Source organism: Scatophagus argus, chromosome 20 (assembly GCF_020382885.2).
Source record: "Scatophagus argus isolate fScaArg1 chromosome 20, fScaArg1.pri, whole genome shotgun sequence".
Lineage (NCBI taxonomy): Eukaryota > Metazoa > Chordata > Actinopteri > Scatophagidae > Scatophagus > Scatophagus argus.
In genome coordinates this window covers 20,493,248-20,511,617 of record NC_058512.1, presented here as the reverse complement: position 1 = coordinate 20,511,617, position 18,370 = coordinate 20,493,248, and the positions used below count along the sequence as shown (strand labels likewise).

The 18,370-nt window shown below is 41.5% G+C and overlaps 1 protein-coding gene across 2 annotated transcripts in view; it reads right to left on the bottom strand.

Moving 5' to 3' along the window:
- megf10 (multiple EGF-like-domains 10) overlaps nt 1-18,370 on the bottom strand; it is a 130,327-nt gene that overhangs the window by 38,696 nt on the left and 73,261 nt on the right. For both annotated transcript variants that reach the window (XM_046374829.1, XM_046374830.1), the window contains 6 exons: nt 11,897-12,043; nt 7,998-8,132; nt 7,581-7,709; nt 6,503-6,631; nt 1,982-2,110; nt 1,755-1,883 (listed from right to left, as the gene is read on the bottom strand). In XM_046374829.1, the coding sequence (XP_046230785.1) occupies nt 1,755-1,883; nt 1,982-2,110; nt 6,503-6,631; nt 7,581-7,709; nt 7,998-8,132; nt 11,897-12,043 (798 nt within the window). The remainder of the gene's footprint in view (nt 1-1,754; nt 1,884-1,981; nt 2,111-6,502; nt 6,632-7,580; nt 7,710-7,997; nt 8,133-11,896; nt 12,044-18,370) is intronic.

The following is an 18,370-nucleotide window of genomic DNA, read 5'->3' as shown; positions in this document are numbered from 1 at the left end:
AAACACGTTTGTCAAGTATGAGTTTGGCTTCTTTCCCTTGGTTAGATTTGTCAAGATGTACCTTGATGCCTATAAATGAAATGTGCAGAATTTTTTTTACATTATGGAAATGGCTTTTTTATGCGTATGTCCTTATCATTTCAGGTCACAGCTCATTCACTCAAAAAACTCCCAACAAAACAAAGTACTGCCTCTGCAAGTACTAATAATTGACTGTCATTGAGAAAAATGGAATAAAATTGTCAAATACAAATAAAAAGTGAGTCACTATGGTCAGTCTGCTTTCTATATTTTTAAAGCAGTGAAACACTCCCAGACAGGAAATAAAATGAGATACATTTATTGACACCCAGAAAGTCACATGTGACAGTAGTAAAACATATTGATATGATACTGTAAAAAAAATTAGTATGGAATAAAAATAAAATAAAAATAGCCGCAAAACACTGATTGTTATTTGTCATATTTATTGACCTCTTCTTCTTCCACCCAGTGTGCTATTAGACCTGCAGCATTGTCATTAAACTTTCTGCACATTTCATCTGCATTATAAAGCCAAATTTATTCTCGACAAACTGGAGACAAATTTTTTATTGTGTTCGATTATAAGCCCTTGAATATTAAAAAACTCACTAAAATCAGTGTGTGTGTTTTTTATCCAGAAAAACCACAGCTATTTGTTCACAGGACAGTCTTGACTTTCCAATATGGCAATGATGTTGATATTATGATCCTGTGGCCAATGAGGTATCTGTGTTTCTATATCTGTTCCTACAGTGTTTCTGTTGCAAGGGAGTACAGACATACAGACAAGGATGAGGATGGAAACAAACGTATCCAGAGGGAGCCAGGATCGTCACACTTTTGCTACTGTGGTTTTAGTTGAGTTCTCACTAAGATAGAACTAACTTGAATCTATACATGTAGAACATGCACACTTTTCTCTGCCCTAGAATGAATGCCATTATATCACCACCACCATGCTTCACAGTGGGAATGGTGTTGACCAGGTGATGAGCAGTGCCTGGTTTCCTCCAGACATAATGCTTGTCATTCATGCCAAAGAGTTTAATTTTTGTTTCATCGGACCAGAGAATTTTGTTTCTTGTGGTCTGAGAGTCCTTCAGGTGCCTTTTGGCAAAATCCAGGCGGGCTTTCATGTGCATTTTTACTGAGGAGTGGCCACTCTACCATACAGGCCTGATTGGTGAAGTGCTGCAGAAATGGTTGTCCTTCTTGAAGGTTCTCCCCTCTCCACAGAGCAACGCTGGAGCTCTGTCAGAGTGACCACTGGGTTCTTGGTCACCTCAGTGAATAAGGCCATTCTATCCCGATCACTCAGTTTAGTCAGGCGGCCAGCTCTAGGAAGAGTCCTAGCCACTGTGCTCATTGGGACCTTTAATACAGCAAAAATCTTTCTGTTCCCTTCCCCAGGTCTGCATCTCGACACAATCCTGTCTCTGTGGTCTACAGACAATTCTTTTGACTTCATGGCTCAGTTTGTGCTCTGACATGCACTGTCTGAGTGTCATGGAAAAGGGTATGAATGCTTATGTACACATTATATTTTTTGTTTTTCATTTTTAATAATTTTGCTAAATATTCAAGCAAACTTGCTTCACTTTGTCATTATGAGGCATTTTGCGTAGAATTTTGAGGGAGAAATTTAATTTAATCCATTTTGGAATGAGACTGTAACATAACAAAATGTGGATGCGCTGTATATCTGCTGTCCTTGCATCTTTAGCCCAGACCTTGGTCACAGCGGGTTCCCTTCCAGCCTGGGTTGCAGTAACATGTACCAGTCATGTGATCACATGTTGAGTTATTTAGACAGTCACAGACCTGACGGCAGCCATAACCATACGAACCAGGAGGACACTCTAGAAAGAAAGTAAGTAATCAAATCAAATAAAAAAAAAAAACAGGAAAGAATGTAGAAAGAAAGAAAGAGTAGACAATGTAAAACAGTGTAACATACGTTGTTCACAGTGTCGTCCCATGAAACCAGTACGACACGTACACTGTCCAGATATGTGATCGCAGTCAGCTCCATTCGTACACTGGCAGATCTGGGAACAGTCCTTTCCAAAGAAACCTAATGGACAGCCTGCATGGGAGTTACCACACATGACATGTTATACAGTATTTTCAAAATTATCTGTTTTTGAAGTAAACAAAGACAGTGTGACATCCATGGGGACTTTTTAACGTGTAGCCATCTTTTATATCTATACAATGACATAAAATAGTTGTCACAGGAACACACACACACAGGAAGGACCCAGACTCTACAATCTAGTGTGTGTGCATGTGTGTGTTACCATGGTAGACAGTGGAGTGTGCAGGTGCACGTGGCTAAAACCTTGCAACGGATATACAATGCTATATTTTAACTTGATATTTTTCACCTTCATTACTGAGGCATGTATTAGTTTTGATAGAAATACACTTAGCAACATCAAAAAGGAAGTGCAGGATTGGATTAAATGCACCATGAGGACCTTGAGGTGATCTCTGCCAATAGCATCTAATGACTAATCAGCCAGCGGGACTACAACTCCCTCACTCCTGCTAAGTCTCAGATATACATCTACATGCAGAGCATTTGGACCCATTGCCAGGTCTGTTAGATGATGGCCTGAGGATGTTGTCCCTAGGTTTCAGGACTGTTTCCACTCCACAGACTGGGATGTACTCACAGGCTGCGAAGCATTTACATGTGAGTCTCTGGATGAATACACCACTGCTGTCCTGGATTATATTAATTTCTGTGTGGACAGTGTCACAAACTGGAGGCAGATCTGGGTGTTTTTCAACCAAAAACCGTGGATGACTCACAAGATCAGACTACTAATCAAAGCTAGGGACTTAGCATTTAGGTTGTTGCCTTGTCAACAACACTGCAGCCACGTTGCACACAGTTTTAGATGCCCCACTGAGAAAGAAGGTTAAAAATCATAGGAGGGTAGCTCCTTGGTATAATTCAAATATACGAACACTGAAGCAAACATCAAGATGAATGGAGAGGAAGTGGTACTCCTCCAAATCAGTTGAATCCCAGAGGGCCTGGAAAGATAGTCTGTTGACATATAAAAAGGCCCTTCGTAAAGCCAGAACATCTTATTATTCATCATTAATAGAGCAAAACAATAACAACCCATGTTTTCTCTTTAACACTGTAGCCAGGCTGACAAAGAGTTACAGCTCTGTTGAACCTTGTATTCCTGCAGCTCTTAGTAGTGAAGACTTCATACGTTTCTTCACTTGTAAAATCACTAACATTAAAGAAAAAATCAATAAAGATCTCCCCACAATAGCCAACATACTGCCAGAAACCTCTTTTAGTCCTACTCCATCTCTGGACAGCTTCCTGTCCATAGACCTCCCTGAGCTGATCTCCAGCATTAACAAATCTAACCCAACTACATGGCTCTTAGATCCCATTCCAACTAAGCTCCTCAAGGACGTCTTTCCCTTGATTGGCGTTTCCTTCTTAGATCAGATCAACTTGTCTTTAACAACAGGTTATGTACCACAGGCGTCATCAGACCTTTGCTTAAAAAACCTTCACTTGACCCAGACATCTTAGCAAACTATAGGCCGATATCATTTTTATCTAAAATACTTGAAAGAGTGGTTGCAAATCAGTAAACTGATCACCTACACAGGAACAGTCTGTTTGAAGTGTTTCAGAGCCCATCACAGCACAGAAACAGCACTGGTTAAAGTTACAAATGACCTCCTCATGGCATCAGACAATGGGCTTGTCTCCATACTTGTTCTACTGGATCTCAGTGCTGTTTTTGACACTGTAGATCACAGTATTTTATTACACAGATTAGAACATGAGGCTAGGATCACAGGGACAGCACTAGGCTGGTTTAAATCATATTGTTGCTCCCTGTTCACTGTTTATATATATATATCTTTTATTCTGATTGTTTTTTTATATTTATATAGTGTTGTTTTATATTTATAGCATTAGGTATTTGTTAGGTTTTTGGGCTTATACCGGGACCGGGGAAACAAATTTCGTTCCTCCATGTTTCTAGATGTGTGAAATGACAATGAAGTTCCTTGAATCCTTGAATATTTATCATATAGATTTCACTTTGTTCACGTTAATGATGTTTCCTCTTCACATTTAAGGGTTAACCTCGGTGTTCCACAGGGTTCAGCGGTTGGGCCGATCTTGTTCACCTTATACATGCTCCCTCTAGGAAATATTATTCAGAAACATGGCATAAACTTTCATTGTTATGCTGATGACACTCAGCTGTATTTATCCTTAAAGCCTGAAGAAACAGAGCCATTAGCCAGGCTCCAGGCATGTCTCAAGGACATAAAGGACTGGATGACCTCCAAATTCTTATTATTAAACTCAGACAAAACTGAGATCATTGTTCTAGGCCCCAAACATCTTAGAACTAGAATAGCTGATAATATTCTCTCTCTGGACGGCATCACTTTGGCCCCCAGTACGATTGCGGGGAACCTCGGCGTTATCTTCGATCAGGACATGTCATTTATCCACACATTAAACAGATCTCTAAGACCGCCTTCTTTCACCTCCGTAATATTGCTAAGATTAGGAGCATCCTCTCTCAGAGTGATGTTGAAAAACTTGTCTATGCTTTTGTTACTTCTAGGCTGGACTACTGCAACTCACTATTATAAGGATGTCCAAATTACTCTATCAACAGCCTGCAGCTGATCCAGAATGCAGCAACTAGAGTTTTGACAGGAATCAGTAAAAGGGATCATATCTCCCCCATCTTAGCTTCTCTTCACTGGCTTCCAATAAAATTCAGAATAGATTTTAAAATTCTCCTACTTACATATAAGGCCCTAAATGGACTAGACCCATCATACCTGCAGGATTTAATAGTCCCATATATTCCCAATAGAACACTCAGATCACAGAGTGCAGGTTTACAGTTCCCAGAATTCATAAAAGTAGAATGCTGTGGAACCAGTTGCCAATCTGGTTTTGACAGACAGACACCACCTCCACCTTTAAAACTAGACTTAAAACCTTTCTGTTTAGTCAAGCATGTAGGCATAGTTACAGTCGCTTCTTGACAGACAGCCACAGGTAGAATAGGTCTCACTAACTGTTAATCTTTAATCTCTATCATAGCTATGCTGCTATACGCCTATGCTGCCGGGGGACACAAACATGATCAAGTTCAACCACCTTACCAATACCACCACCATCTCTACTCCCCCACCTCCTCTCCTCTCCCCTCATCAGATCAACATATAATTCATTATTTTATGTCACTAACTGTGTGTCCAGTTCTCCTCATAGTTTTGTGTCTCTCCCTTTCTTTCTCTCTCTGTATCTCTCTGCAGGTCTCTCTCCATCCAGGTCTACATGTTGAACTGCATCCGGCCCTCTGACAAAACCAATGTCTACTGTCAACATCTGCCCATGTTGTTCTTCTATGTAGTGCTATTATCACTAACTTAAACAACATATCAGCTAAAAAGCAAATACATACAATATATAGTCTTCAGATTATAGTCTTTCAATTATAACAACCTGTCATGTCTGTCCTTGTAATTTATGATGTTTACTGCATGTATGTCTCTCTCTCTCTCTCTTTCATCTTCTCTGTCCTGTCTACCTCTTTTTTCCCTCCCTTCACCCGGTCGACTATCAGCAGGATAGTTCTCCCTTGCAAGCCGGGTCGTGCTCAAGGTTTCTTTCTGTTAAAAGGGAGTTTTTCCTTGCCACTGTCTACTTGCTCTGGGGTTCAGGCTCTGGGTCTCTGTAAAGCATCTAGACAAATTTGATTTTATAAGGTGCTATATAAATAAACTGAAAATTGAAATTAGGTAAAGAGGCAGCTTAGCATATAGTACTGCCAGGGCTGCTTTGAGGAGAGGCTTCAAATCTGCCAAACAAGACTATAAAAGGCGGGTTGAGCCCCACGTTGAGACGTCCACAAACTCTTGGCAGGTCTGGGAGGGAATCCAGAAGATATCCAGAAGAGTCATTCACACCCTCCACAAGGTGGACATCTGTCAAATCAGTAGTCTTTCCTATGATTGTATAGCCTACTGACCCAGAGTGAGAGAAACATTTAAAGGCTCAGCAAATCTTTGCAGTTGTTTTGAGGTAATAAGCTCATTAGGGTGTGACACCATGACTTTCCAATATTGAACTTTTTCATAATATTCTAATTTTCTGAGACACTGAATTTTTGGTTTTCATTATCTGTAAACCATAATCATCAACATTTCAAGAAATAATGGCTTGAAATATTTCACTCTATGTGTAATGAATCTATATAATATATGGATTTCATTTTCTGAAATGGAAAAAAATATTCAACTTTTTCATGATATTCTAATTTTTTGAGATGTACATTGTATTTGTTAATGCATCTGTATAATTAATGTTTTTTTGCGAGCTGCATATAGGGAACATAAATATCACTTTGTTATATAACCTTAAAACAATAAAAATAAACTGATCTTGTCTGTGACTGACGTTGTGTGCAATAGAGGCCAGTCCATCCGGGGGTGCATTTGCATTCTCCATCATAAGCACTGCAGTAGGCTCCGTTGTGACAGTTGCATGTGTGGATGCAGTTGGGTCCCCACTGACCAGGTGGACACACTGCAAGACAGTGATAGAAAAAGATAGTGTAGCGGGAATGGGAGTGTTAGTAATCTGAATTCATGGCTATTTACAACTAAATAACATTTCTGAATTTCTTTTCGCTTTAGCATATATGATTCCATGAGCAAGTGCTTTACAGACAGTGGTGAAATATGAAGTATATATAGTAAGCATATCTACTCCACTGCTGTGCTTAAGTACATTTTTGAGTATTTGAATTGTGTATTTGCATTTGAATATTTTTTTTTCCAGGCCATTTTCTACTTCCAGATCACCACCTCTTAGAGGGAAAATATTGTACTTCTTACATCACTACATTTGCAGTAGTTACTAGTTAAAAATCAAGAATCCTGCACAGAAAACATAAAGAGCTTACACAATATAATGTATTTAAAAATTTATGCAAGTGCAGCTGAGAAAGTTAGTCCATGATTCAAAAAGTGTATTGACAAGAAATTAATTGGCAACCATTTTGAAATGTTTAAATGATTTTTCATGCAACCATTTCATGGTTCCAGAAGTTTTACAATCCAAGGAATTAACTGATTAATGGAGAAAATAATCTGTAGACTATTATATAGTGAAAATAATCATTTGTTGCACTCCTATACAAACTAGTTCAAAATGAGCTTCACCTCAACCAACTGCTTTTGCATAAATGCACGAGTAAGGGTAATCTAATTATATAACATATAATATGTTATATAACTGCTATATAACAGTCACAGGAGGCCATTTTTCTGCACTGAATACTTTTGCTTTTAATACTTAAAATACATTTGTCGGATTAAACTTTTACTTTTTTACATTTAAGATATTAAATATTTACATTTATTTTTTACAATGTGGGAGAAGTACTTTACTCAAGTAAAGGATTTGAGCAATCTTTAATATCATTAGTGCATCAGAACCACCATGTATTAATTGTTTTATTGAGTGAACGTACACTGTGAGCAGTCGCTGCCGATCCATCCTGGATAACACTGACAGGAGCCATCGATGGGGTTACAGGTTCCATTATTGGTACAGCTGCAGCTCCAGGCACAGTTCTTTCCAAAGTGGCCAGTGGGACACACTGCACACAAGACTTCTGTGTTTTAAACATCCATTTTCCTCATACAGATTTTAAATAGTTTTTTTCAGTTCCAAAGTATCACTGGTTTCTCTCTGTTACTTCGTATACATCAATGGCCAGCATTGTTCTCATCTGTTAAGCTATTGAAGTTTGTTGAGTAGTGTGTTACATCATATGACTTTACTGAAATGTAATTTGTGTATACATCAATTTTTAAAGGCCCACATGGGTTGAAACCTGGCGCCTTTGAAAAACACTTTTGAAACATTATGCTGCACGGTAACTCACCCTCGTTACACAGAGCTCCCTTGAAGCCTGGCAGACAGTCACACTGTCCTGTGATGTGGTGACATGGTCCGTTACTGTGGATACACTGTGGACAGGTCTGACCACAGCGGTGACCAAAGTAACCTGGAGAGCAGACTTCAACAAACCAGGAGAAATACAAAGATAAGTTCACAAACAGCATTCACTGCCAACTCAAGGTAACAACTATATTGCAATCAAAACACGAATTGTCTTCTGGGCATAAAAGAGAAATGGTAAGGTGAGATTTATCATCAAACTACACAGCCTGGATGAATGGAGATATGGGGCCCCATTTCAAATCCATAAAAAGCAACAGTAACAATGCCAAAATATGTAGCCAGTAGTCCAGAACATCACAGACTACTAAATTAGCCCTCATCCTGTGTGAAGCCAGGGTGTAAGAATCAATTCCAAGATAAAACTGTCGTGTCCAGGAAACATTGTTAAGTTATCAGTTTTGTCTTGTGTCTATGTTGTCTTGTGATTTCCTGTTTTATTTTGTCACTACTTCCTGTTTGTGTCTGCTTTCCCTCCTTTGGGATTACCTGTTTCCACCATGATTATTTCCACCTGTGCCTTTACCTTGTGTGTGTATATATAGTCCTCATCTCCCTTTGTCCTGTGCCAGTTCGTCTTGTCCCTTGTGTCAGACAACCAGCGTCATCTCTATGCCATTGCCTTTGTCACTGCCATTGCCAGGTCTTATTATTTTGTTAGTTTGTTCTAGTGATTTTCTGTTCATTTTCTTAGCCTAGCTTCAGTCTAATGAGTTTTGTTTCTTAGTTTAGTGTAGGTTTTTTCCTCTGTGAAGGGTGATTTTCAGCTGGTACTTTTGTGAATAAAAACTTTATTTTGAAACTTTGAGAGTTGTGCATTTGGGTTTTGGACCATAGTTTAGTCGTGAGAAAACAAACTGGCCAGCATGAACCCAGCCGACTCAGTCCACCTGACGTCAGACATTTGCTCTGTCTCGGTCTGGAGAATGCTGCTCATTTATTGTGGACTGTGAGATGCACTGTGGGCAATTGCCATCAACCTTTCCCACAGAAAGATCCAAGGTGGCATTCATGATCTAACATCGCACTGTGAAAGCGCCAGCTTGGGCTATGGCAGAATGGTCCCGTGGTTCACCGATCTGTCAATCTGTGGATCGGTTCATACAGGCTTTGAGGAGGGTTTTCGACCCTACCACGTCAGGCAGAGAAACGGCTCGTGAGCTGAGCAGCATTGAGCAAGGTATGGACTCCATCTCTGATTATACCCTCCATTTCTGTACCTTAGCCACAGATAGCAGATGGAATTCTATGGCACTGCATGACCTCTGACCCTCACAAGACTTATTGGTTCCCCTCGATCTGCCTGAGGATCTTGACTCCGTGATAGCGTTAGCGGTCAGAACTGACCACCGCTTTACAGAGTGGAAAAAGGACAATTCACGAGCTACAGTTCTCCAAGATCACACTAGAGGTCGCCCTGTGCCGCTTCACGCGGTGGGAAGGATTCCCCTCGCCCGTCATCGCCAGTCCTCAGGAGAGCAGTGCCTTCCAGCAACTCGGAGGAGTCCATGCAGCTGGAAAGGGCCAAGAGTGGAGAGAGGGGTTGACCTAAGCAAAAAGGTGTAAATTGGGGTGGTTGCTGACCTTAACTCTGCCTCTGTTCCACCTCACACAGACTTAAAGGTCAACCGGCCTGACTTGACCTCCATTCCCAGTGGCTACCATGATCTCGGGGAGGTATTCAGCAAAAGTCAGGCCACGTCTCTACCACCCCATCGACCTTATGACTGTCCCATCAACTTTATCCCGGGCGCACCAATTCCAAAGGGGTGACTATATTCCATTTCAGGTCCTGAGAAGGTAGCTATGACAGAGTATGTCAAGGCTTCCCTAAAAGCAAGACTCATACACCCCTCATCATCCCCAGCAGGAGCAGGGCTTATTTTTGTGGGGAAAAAGACCCTTGGCTATGGACCATTGAATGACATTACTATCGATACCCCCTACTCCTCTCTGAGGGAATTTCTTAACCAGTTTGTGTTTGTCTATTTAGATGACACCCTGCTTTTTTCTTCTGACAAGGATTCTCATGTTCGTCATGTCCACCTGGTTCTCCAGTGCCTGCTGGAGAACCAGCTTTATGTCAAAGCTGAAAAAAGTGAATTTCATGGCGAATCTGTGTCTTTCCTGGGCTTTGTCATATCCCCTGGTCAGATACAAATGGACCTGGCTAAATTTAGCGCTGTGGCTCAATGGCCTACATGTAATAACTGCAAGAAGGTCCAGCAGTTTCTAGGTTTTGCCAGCTTCTACATGCGGTTTATCAGAAATGTCAGCACAATAGCTTCTCCTCTTCATGCTCTCACATCTCCTCTAGCTCCGTTCCTGTGGTCTCCTCAAGCTGAGGAGATATTCACCACCGCTTCCATTCTCACAGTTCCAGACCCCACTCAGCAGTTTGTGGTGGAGATGGATGCCTCCAACGAAGGAGTGGAAGCGGTTCTCTTGCAGCGCTCTGCCAAAGACTACAAGCTGCATCCATGTGCCTTTCTGTTCAGGAAGCTTACACCAGCAGAGTGGGACCCAACATCCATTTGTGGTCTGGACATAAAAAGACCATAAAAACCTTGAGTATATTCGCAAGGCTAAACACTTGAACTCCCACCAAGCCAGATGAACTCTGTTTTTCAACCGCTTTGACTTTGTTTAGTCTTACACGCCGGGGTCCCAGAACACCAAGCCTGATGCCTCATCTGTTTGACCCATGAGCCTACTGCCAAGGAACCTGAGCCCATCCTGCCACTGCACTGTGTGGTTGGAGCGGTAACATGGCAGATAGAATCTGAGGTGAAGTGTGCTAATGGTGAGAACCCCACACCTAGTGGTTGTCCAGCAAATTGTCTGTTTGTTCCAGTTGTTATGCACCCACAGGTGATTTATTGGACTCACACTTCAAGGCTCACCTGCCATTCGGGGCTCAGGAGAACCATGTATGCCATGTATGAAAATGTTCTGGTGGTCTTCTATAGAATGTGGGGTCCGAGAATATGTGGAGGCATGCCCAGTCTGAAACAAGACCTCCTACCATGCATGGATGGGTCTGCTACTTCCTGTTTGCGTCAGCTTTGCTTTTTCCCATTGTCTGTTTTCCCTCTGTTGGGATTACCTGTCTCCACCCTGATTGTTTCCACCTGTGCCCTTATCTTGTGTGTGTATATATAGTCCTTGTCTCCTTTTGTCCTATGCCAGTTTGCCTTGTCCTTTGTGTCAGACAACCAACATTGTCTCCATGCCATTACCTTTACCTTTGCCTTTACCATTACTGCCATTGCCAGGTCTTGTTTTTTTGTTACTTTGTTTTAGTGATTTTCTGTTCATTTTCTTCAGTCTAGTGAGTTTGTGTTTCTTAGTTTAGTGTAGGTTTATTCCTCTGTGAAGAGTAATTTTCAGTTTATACTTTTGTGAATAAAAACTTTATTTTGAAACTGAGAGTCGTGCATTTGGGTTTTGGTCCATAGTTCAGTCATGACAAAAACATATAAGATCTGAAACATGACAATAACACTACAATGAAATCCAATGTTTCAAAAACACAAGCACAAAGTCAGACAATCAAGCCAAAGTCAGACAATCAAACAGGTTGCAAACAAATAGTTTATCAAGATTATATAAACTATGTTATTTGGAGGTCAAACCTAATGTGAAATGTTTGTCTGACTGATTGCTCATTATTATTTTTAGTGATGTCACCATGTTGCAAGATCTGAGCTATTAATTTGCACTGTTATTATAATAAAGGAACTATGGATAAATCTTAGAATGAGGTTGAAATAAATTCCTTTATCCTTGAAGTCAAGCATGTGGTGCTGATGTAAGACTTACTCCTCTGACAGATGGTGCCTCTATACCCTGGAGCACACTCACAGGTTCCTTCATCTGGAGAACAGGAAGCTCCGTTCTTACAGTTACAGGGGAGGGAGCAGTTTGGGCCCCAGTGACCCTTTGGACACACACTGTCACAGTGGATACCTGCTCAGACACATAGACACAGTTCCCCATATTTAGATGAAACTTGTTACTTTTCAGATTCAAATTTTACATAAAAACACTGCAACACTGCAACACCACACTACAATGGCTTGTTTTGGATATCTGTGTTAGGATTGTGTTTTTGGGCCTCCTGTTTCTCCCCTGTTTGTTTCTGTATCTGTATGTCTGTGTGTTTTCCCTGTTTACACCTGTTTCTGTTGGAGCAGAGCGGGGCAGGGCAGGGCTCTTTCCAACTCTCCTATCAAGCTGAGACTCATCAACTGCAATTAACTCCTCCCACTTAGGATAGTTCAGGACAGGCTCTTCCGCTGCCAGATTGTATGCCTGGTATGCCTCCCAGGCCCAAAGTCATTTGATTTGAACCCCAATGTCCGCCTCATTTAATTTTTAGCTTTTGTGCTCTAGGTTTGATACGTGCCCTCAGCCTCTGCAATCCTCTGCACCCTCGTCTGTCTCTTCAGCTTGTGGACAACCTCCTGAGATTTTTCTGTCTCCTGCAAACTTTCTGTGGCCACTGGCACTCACCAGCTACCTAGCTTCCACCCTCTCAGGACCTACTGATTACTCTGCTCTGAAGTATTTCTACAAAGACTCATCCAGATAAGATTTTGTGAATTGAAATAAAACTGAAATAAAACTTTGTTTTTGTAAAGACTGCATCCTGATCCCTTTTATTATTTGCCTTGTGTCATGAGTGTCCTGCATTTGGGATCTTTAATTTTTGCTACTTATAATAATCTGACCACTTACAAAGGTGTTTAGTTGGTGCCCTTGTCATGTTTTAAATGTATGAGTTGTTAGCAATTTGTAAGAGCAAAGCAAAGTTTCAGTCAAAGATCCAGAAAAATAAATACAAATTTGTGTGACAGAAATTACAGGACATGGGAGCAACCATGTCCTGTAATTTTGTAAAATTTGTAATTTTTATTTTTTATTTTGCAAAGGATATGCAACACACCAAAATGTGTAAAAAGGGTAAAAGGGAAAGGGTAGGACACAAATTGAGTTAAATTCTTTGGAGTAAAAATTATGTTTTGAAAAAGGTGTTGAGTTGAAAGAAGATGAAAGTGACATATATCGTCATTGGAGGGAACTCACTCCAACGAAATTCGTGCTCTGCATTTAACCCACCCAAGTGACGTGCACACACACAGCAAACCCGGGGCAGTGGGCGACCGCGTGCAGCGCCCGGGGAGCAGTGGGGGTTAGGTACCTTGCTCAAGGGTACCTCAGCCATGGACACCGGTACGGGGAACCGAACCAGCAATCCACCGGTCCGACACCCTAACCGCTGATCCACGACTGCTATATCAGTTAATTCTGTTTGTTTTGTTTTGTTTTTGTCTGTTTTTGTTTTGGGAAGAGGATTTTCATGATAAAGAGTGAAAAAAATATGTTTATTGATTTCAGTTATCATTTAATACATACATTAGCAGACTCCAGGGAGTTTGGATTAGCAGTAACATCTCCAAACTAGTGATGAACACTGGAGCCTTCTAAGGTTGTACACTTATGACTGCAATCTCTGATGAGGAGAAAACTTTATAGTGAAATATGCAAACGGGTTTCAGGTGCAGATCATTTCAAATCAAATCAGTCATTTAAGAACCAGTAACCATCACAATGGCAGACATCCAACAAAAGGTGTCAGGCACAAAGATAATCAGAATCAGATCAGAATCCGAATCATCTTTATTGCCATTGTAAGTGAAGAGGTTTCACATTACTAGGAATTTGTCTTGGTGATTGGTGCATACATAGAACGTAAGAAAGAGTAACATATAATAGTAGAATAAAATAAAATAATATAGAATAAGGTAAAACAAAATAAAATAAGTAAAATAAATGTGGTTCTGGAGGTAGTACAAAATAGTTTATTTGAGGATTTTCATTCATTCTGGCTTTAGAGATCATCATAGCACAGAGACAGCATTGTTGTCTGCACACACAATTATACTTATCAGTGAAACCAGATGAAACAAATCAGCTACCCAAACTTCTGCCCTAAACACCTTAGAATGCAACTCTAGATGGCTTAACCTTGTCCTCAAGCTCCACTGTAAGGAATCTAGGAGTTATTTTTGGTCATGTCCTTTAATTCACACATAACACACATTTCAAAGACTGCATTCTTTCACCTCCACAATATTGCAAAAATGGCACATTCTGAATAAGAAAGACGCAGAAAAATTAGCCCATGCATTTATTAATTCCACGCTGGGTTATTGTAATTCCCTTTTATCAGGTTGCCCCAACAACTCTCTAAAGACTCTCCACCTAATCCATAATGCTGCTGCACACTTACTCACAAGAACCAGCATTACGGAACATATTTCTCCTGTACTGGCTTCTCTACATTGGCTACCTGTAAAATCCAGGATAGAGTTTAGAATTCTTTTCCTCACATCCTCATTCTCCAACCTCCACCTGATAAAACACACCACCAGGTGGTGATCAGTTGACAGCTCTGCTCCTCTCTTCCCGAGTGTTCAGAACATACGGCTGCAGACCCATTGATCTGATGACTACAAATTCGATCATCAACCTGCAACCTAGGGTGTCCTGCTGCCAAGTGCACATATGAAAGAGCAATTGTTCAAAAATGGTGTTCATTATGGAGACACTGTGACTAGTACAGAAGTCCTATAATTGAACACCACTCAGGTTCAGGCAGGCTGTTTCTTTCCAATCACACCCTTCCACGTCACAATAATCAGGTCCTGTTACCCGAACTGGAGGTACAGGGAAGCAACCCTTTCATTCACCAGGAACCATACAGGCAGAGAGCTGGGGCACTATGAGTAGCCCCACACCTAAGCTCCACCTCTCACCTGGGGCAACTCCAGGAAAGAGAGGAGCCCAACCTCTCTCAAGGAAACTGGCTCCATAGCCCAAGCTGTGCATAGGGGTGAGCCCGACAACATCCAGCCTCTCAACCTGACGCACAAGCTCAGACTCCTTCTCTACCAGTGAGGTGACATTCTTTGTCCCAAAACCTAGCTTCAACAACTGGGAATTGGACCGCCAAGGCCCCAGCCCACACTGCACCAGACCTCTCTGACTCTTACCACGGGTGGTGGGCCCACTAGAAGACAGACCCACATCCCTGTTTCAGGCTGGGCCCAGCCAGGCCTTCACCAATGAGCCAGGTGCTAGCCAATGGGCCCCTACCCCAGCCTGGCTCCAGGGCAGGGCCCTGGTAATGTTCCAGACAGGGTCCTTGTTTTTCTTCTTTATAATGGTCTTTGTGAAGCTCCTGCCAGGCATCACAGTGGCCAAGATAAGTCGGCACATGGATCTATATATGAGTGGGGACCAGAAGAGAATAGGTAGCAGGGCAGCCAAGCACTAGCTACTGGTCAACAGAATAGTCACTTCCCAGATAGCACACATATGTCTTGCAGACATTGGCCTCAGAACGGCACTTCGGCCTCCAGTCCATAACGTCTGACAAGCATCGGCTGAATAGCAGATTAAGTGCTCTAATGTCCCAGCTCATCAAACGTCCCAGTAAGGTTGCTTTTGCGTCGGCTGGCTGACCCCGCCCTTCAGTGGTTTCCAAATCGGCTGTCACCCTCTGACCGTCACCCACTGCTTGCAACCAACGCACTGAGGGAAATATTTTCAGGTAAGCTACTGATGTAAATTGGTAGAAAAGAACTTTTTAGTCAATTTTGTAACAGGTGATAAAGTTGCTAACAACTGCATATGCCCCATCTTTGGACAGGCAAAAGCCTGTATGACGGCTTCAAATTTTCGTTAGCTAACCATAGCGTTAGCTAGTTTAGACTCTACCCGTAGTCCGACTATGCAGACTGCAAGTAGACGTGGCTTAGTTGCATAAATTATGCATGACAATCGAGCCAGGAGCCTGGTCCGATTTCTCTGCCCATGTAAACGCACTTGACAGACAAACAGATATCATTGCAATTTAAGCAATCAAATGTGAATATTCATTTGATTACTCAATTAATCGCCAGAATAATCGATAGAATACTCGACTAAGAAATAATCGATAGTTGCAGCCCTAAATTAATTACTAATTTTCTCTTTTAAGCAGGCTGCCTCCACCTTACTTGGACACTTTATTTTCTGACTGCTCTCTCCTGTGAATATACTCTCCCACCAGAAAGGTATATGTCACACATTAGAGTGTCATTGTTTATAACAGTATTATTGATCGCCAATTCTCGTTATGCCTTTTTGTTATCTTTCCTTGGCTTGTCTGTGAAGTATGGCAAATGCACCCTCCTACTGGACATTGAGGCGAAAATCCAGAGCAAGGGTTAATCAGTATTTGGAGTCCATCCAGTCTGGTTTCACTTGTGGCAATACAGCTGAAAATGTATTTGTTGACACTCATAATGAAATAAAAATTAATGTAGAGGAGTTCATGGACTGTGAATCATCTTTAACTGACCCTGAAGAGATCGATGAATCTTCAGCATTCTGATACCAATAGCTTGAATAGTGATGATGAAGAAGATATTTTGGAAAGTAATTTGGCAACCTGGGCACTGAAAGAAAATATAACACATAGTGCCTTGAATAAATTACTGAAAATTCTCAAGAACCATCATCCATCACTGCCAGTTGATGCAAGAATCCTACTGAGTACTGCACAATCACAGTCAGGTGTTGTCAAGAAAAAGGCTGGTGGGACATACCACTACTTTGGAATCCTGAAGTCGATGAAACCCACTTTGGAAGCAAATAAGTTCAACTTAGAACCTAGAATTCCAAGTGAATGTGGATGGGTTGCCAATTTTTAAAAGTTCTTCCACACAATTCTGCCCCATTCTTGGACTCATCAAGAACCTTTCTCAGCATCAGCCATTTTTGATTGCACTGTTTTGTGGTACAGAGAAACCAATACTCAATGAATACCTGGAAAATTTTGTGAGTTGGAGAAAGAATTTACGTTCCAGGGAATCACCATGAGGCTCCAGCTGTGCTCCATGGTCTGTGATGCTCCAGCCTGAGCATTTTTGAAGGGTATTAAAGGACACACAGGCTACTCAGGGTGTGAGAAATGCACACAGGAGGGAGAATATGTAAACAATTCCCTCAAACTGATGCCTGCCTCCGCACTGACGAGGACTTCAGAGAAATGGCTGATGAAGGGCATCATTTCAGGTCGTCACCTCTGGTTGCCACATCTTTGGGGATGGTTAGTGGCTTCCCATTAGATTACATGCATCTTGTCTGTCTGGGTCATGCGACTCTTGTACCTGTGGCTCAAGGGACCCCTAGCTTGCAGGCTCTCAGGTTCACAGGTGAATATGCTCTCTGAGAAGTTTGTAAAGGTCAGGACAAGTGTGCCTGTGGAGTTCGCATGAAAGCCAGGACCCCTGAAGGAAATAGACCAATGGAAAGCCTCTGAATTCCACCAATTCCTGCTTTATACCAGGCCTGTGCATCTTAAGGACTTCCTGTGTACTGCAATGTACCAACACTTCTTACGTCTTTTTGTTGGAATATTCATATTGTCAAACAAGGCGTTGCTTGAGGAGCACACTGCGTATGCAAATGATGCTCTTGTGTTGTTTGTGCAGCACTTTGGGAAGCTGTATGGTTAGCTGTACATTTCCTACAATGTGCACAACCTTGTGCACCTTGCTGTCAAAGTACATGGGATGTCAAAGTACACGGGAACCTGGACTCCTTTAGTGCCTTCAAGTTTGAAAATTTTATGCAAAGACTTGTCAAGAAACCTGGATCTCCCTGCTGTCAAGTTGTGAAGAGGCTTTCAGAGAGAGCATGTGTACGAAAGCAGAAGGTGGGCTCTACATCACTTGAATTTCCCTTGGGATCAATGAAGTATCTATCTATCTATCTACATTTGGCATACATTTAGTGCATGGTCTTTGGGACACAACACAGCACTGCAATATTGGACTGGTAGAAGGCAAGGTCTTTCTAATTCCTCATGGAAGACAATTTGTTGCTGTGCCCCTCATACATATTAAATGACCATTTAAAACCCATCCAATCCCCCACCTGAGCCTATGTTGTTGTCCTATTAATTTATTGTTGGATATTTTTATCTTGTTTTTTTCTGATTACTAATTCCTGTACAGTTTTTGTTATGTTAATTATTTTGTATTAGCTCGATATGTACCAAACAGTGGTCTTTGAGGAGGACAACACAACTGGCCCGGTGGCAAAGGAATGGTTTTTCGATGGGTTCGCTTGGTGGTTACCTTATAGGGACAAGTTTCAGATTGTCAAAAGTGTTCAACAAAGGGTTATCCCTCAGTCAGCAAAGGGCTGGAAGAAATTTCCTCCTTTGTCTTTATTTCCTAT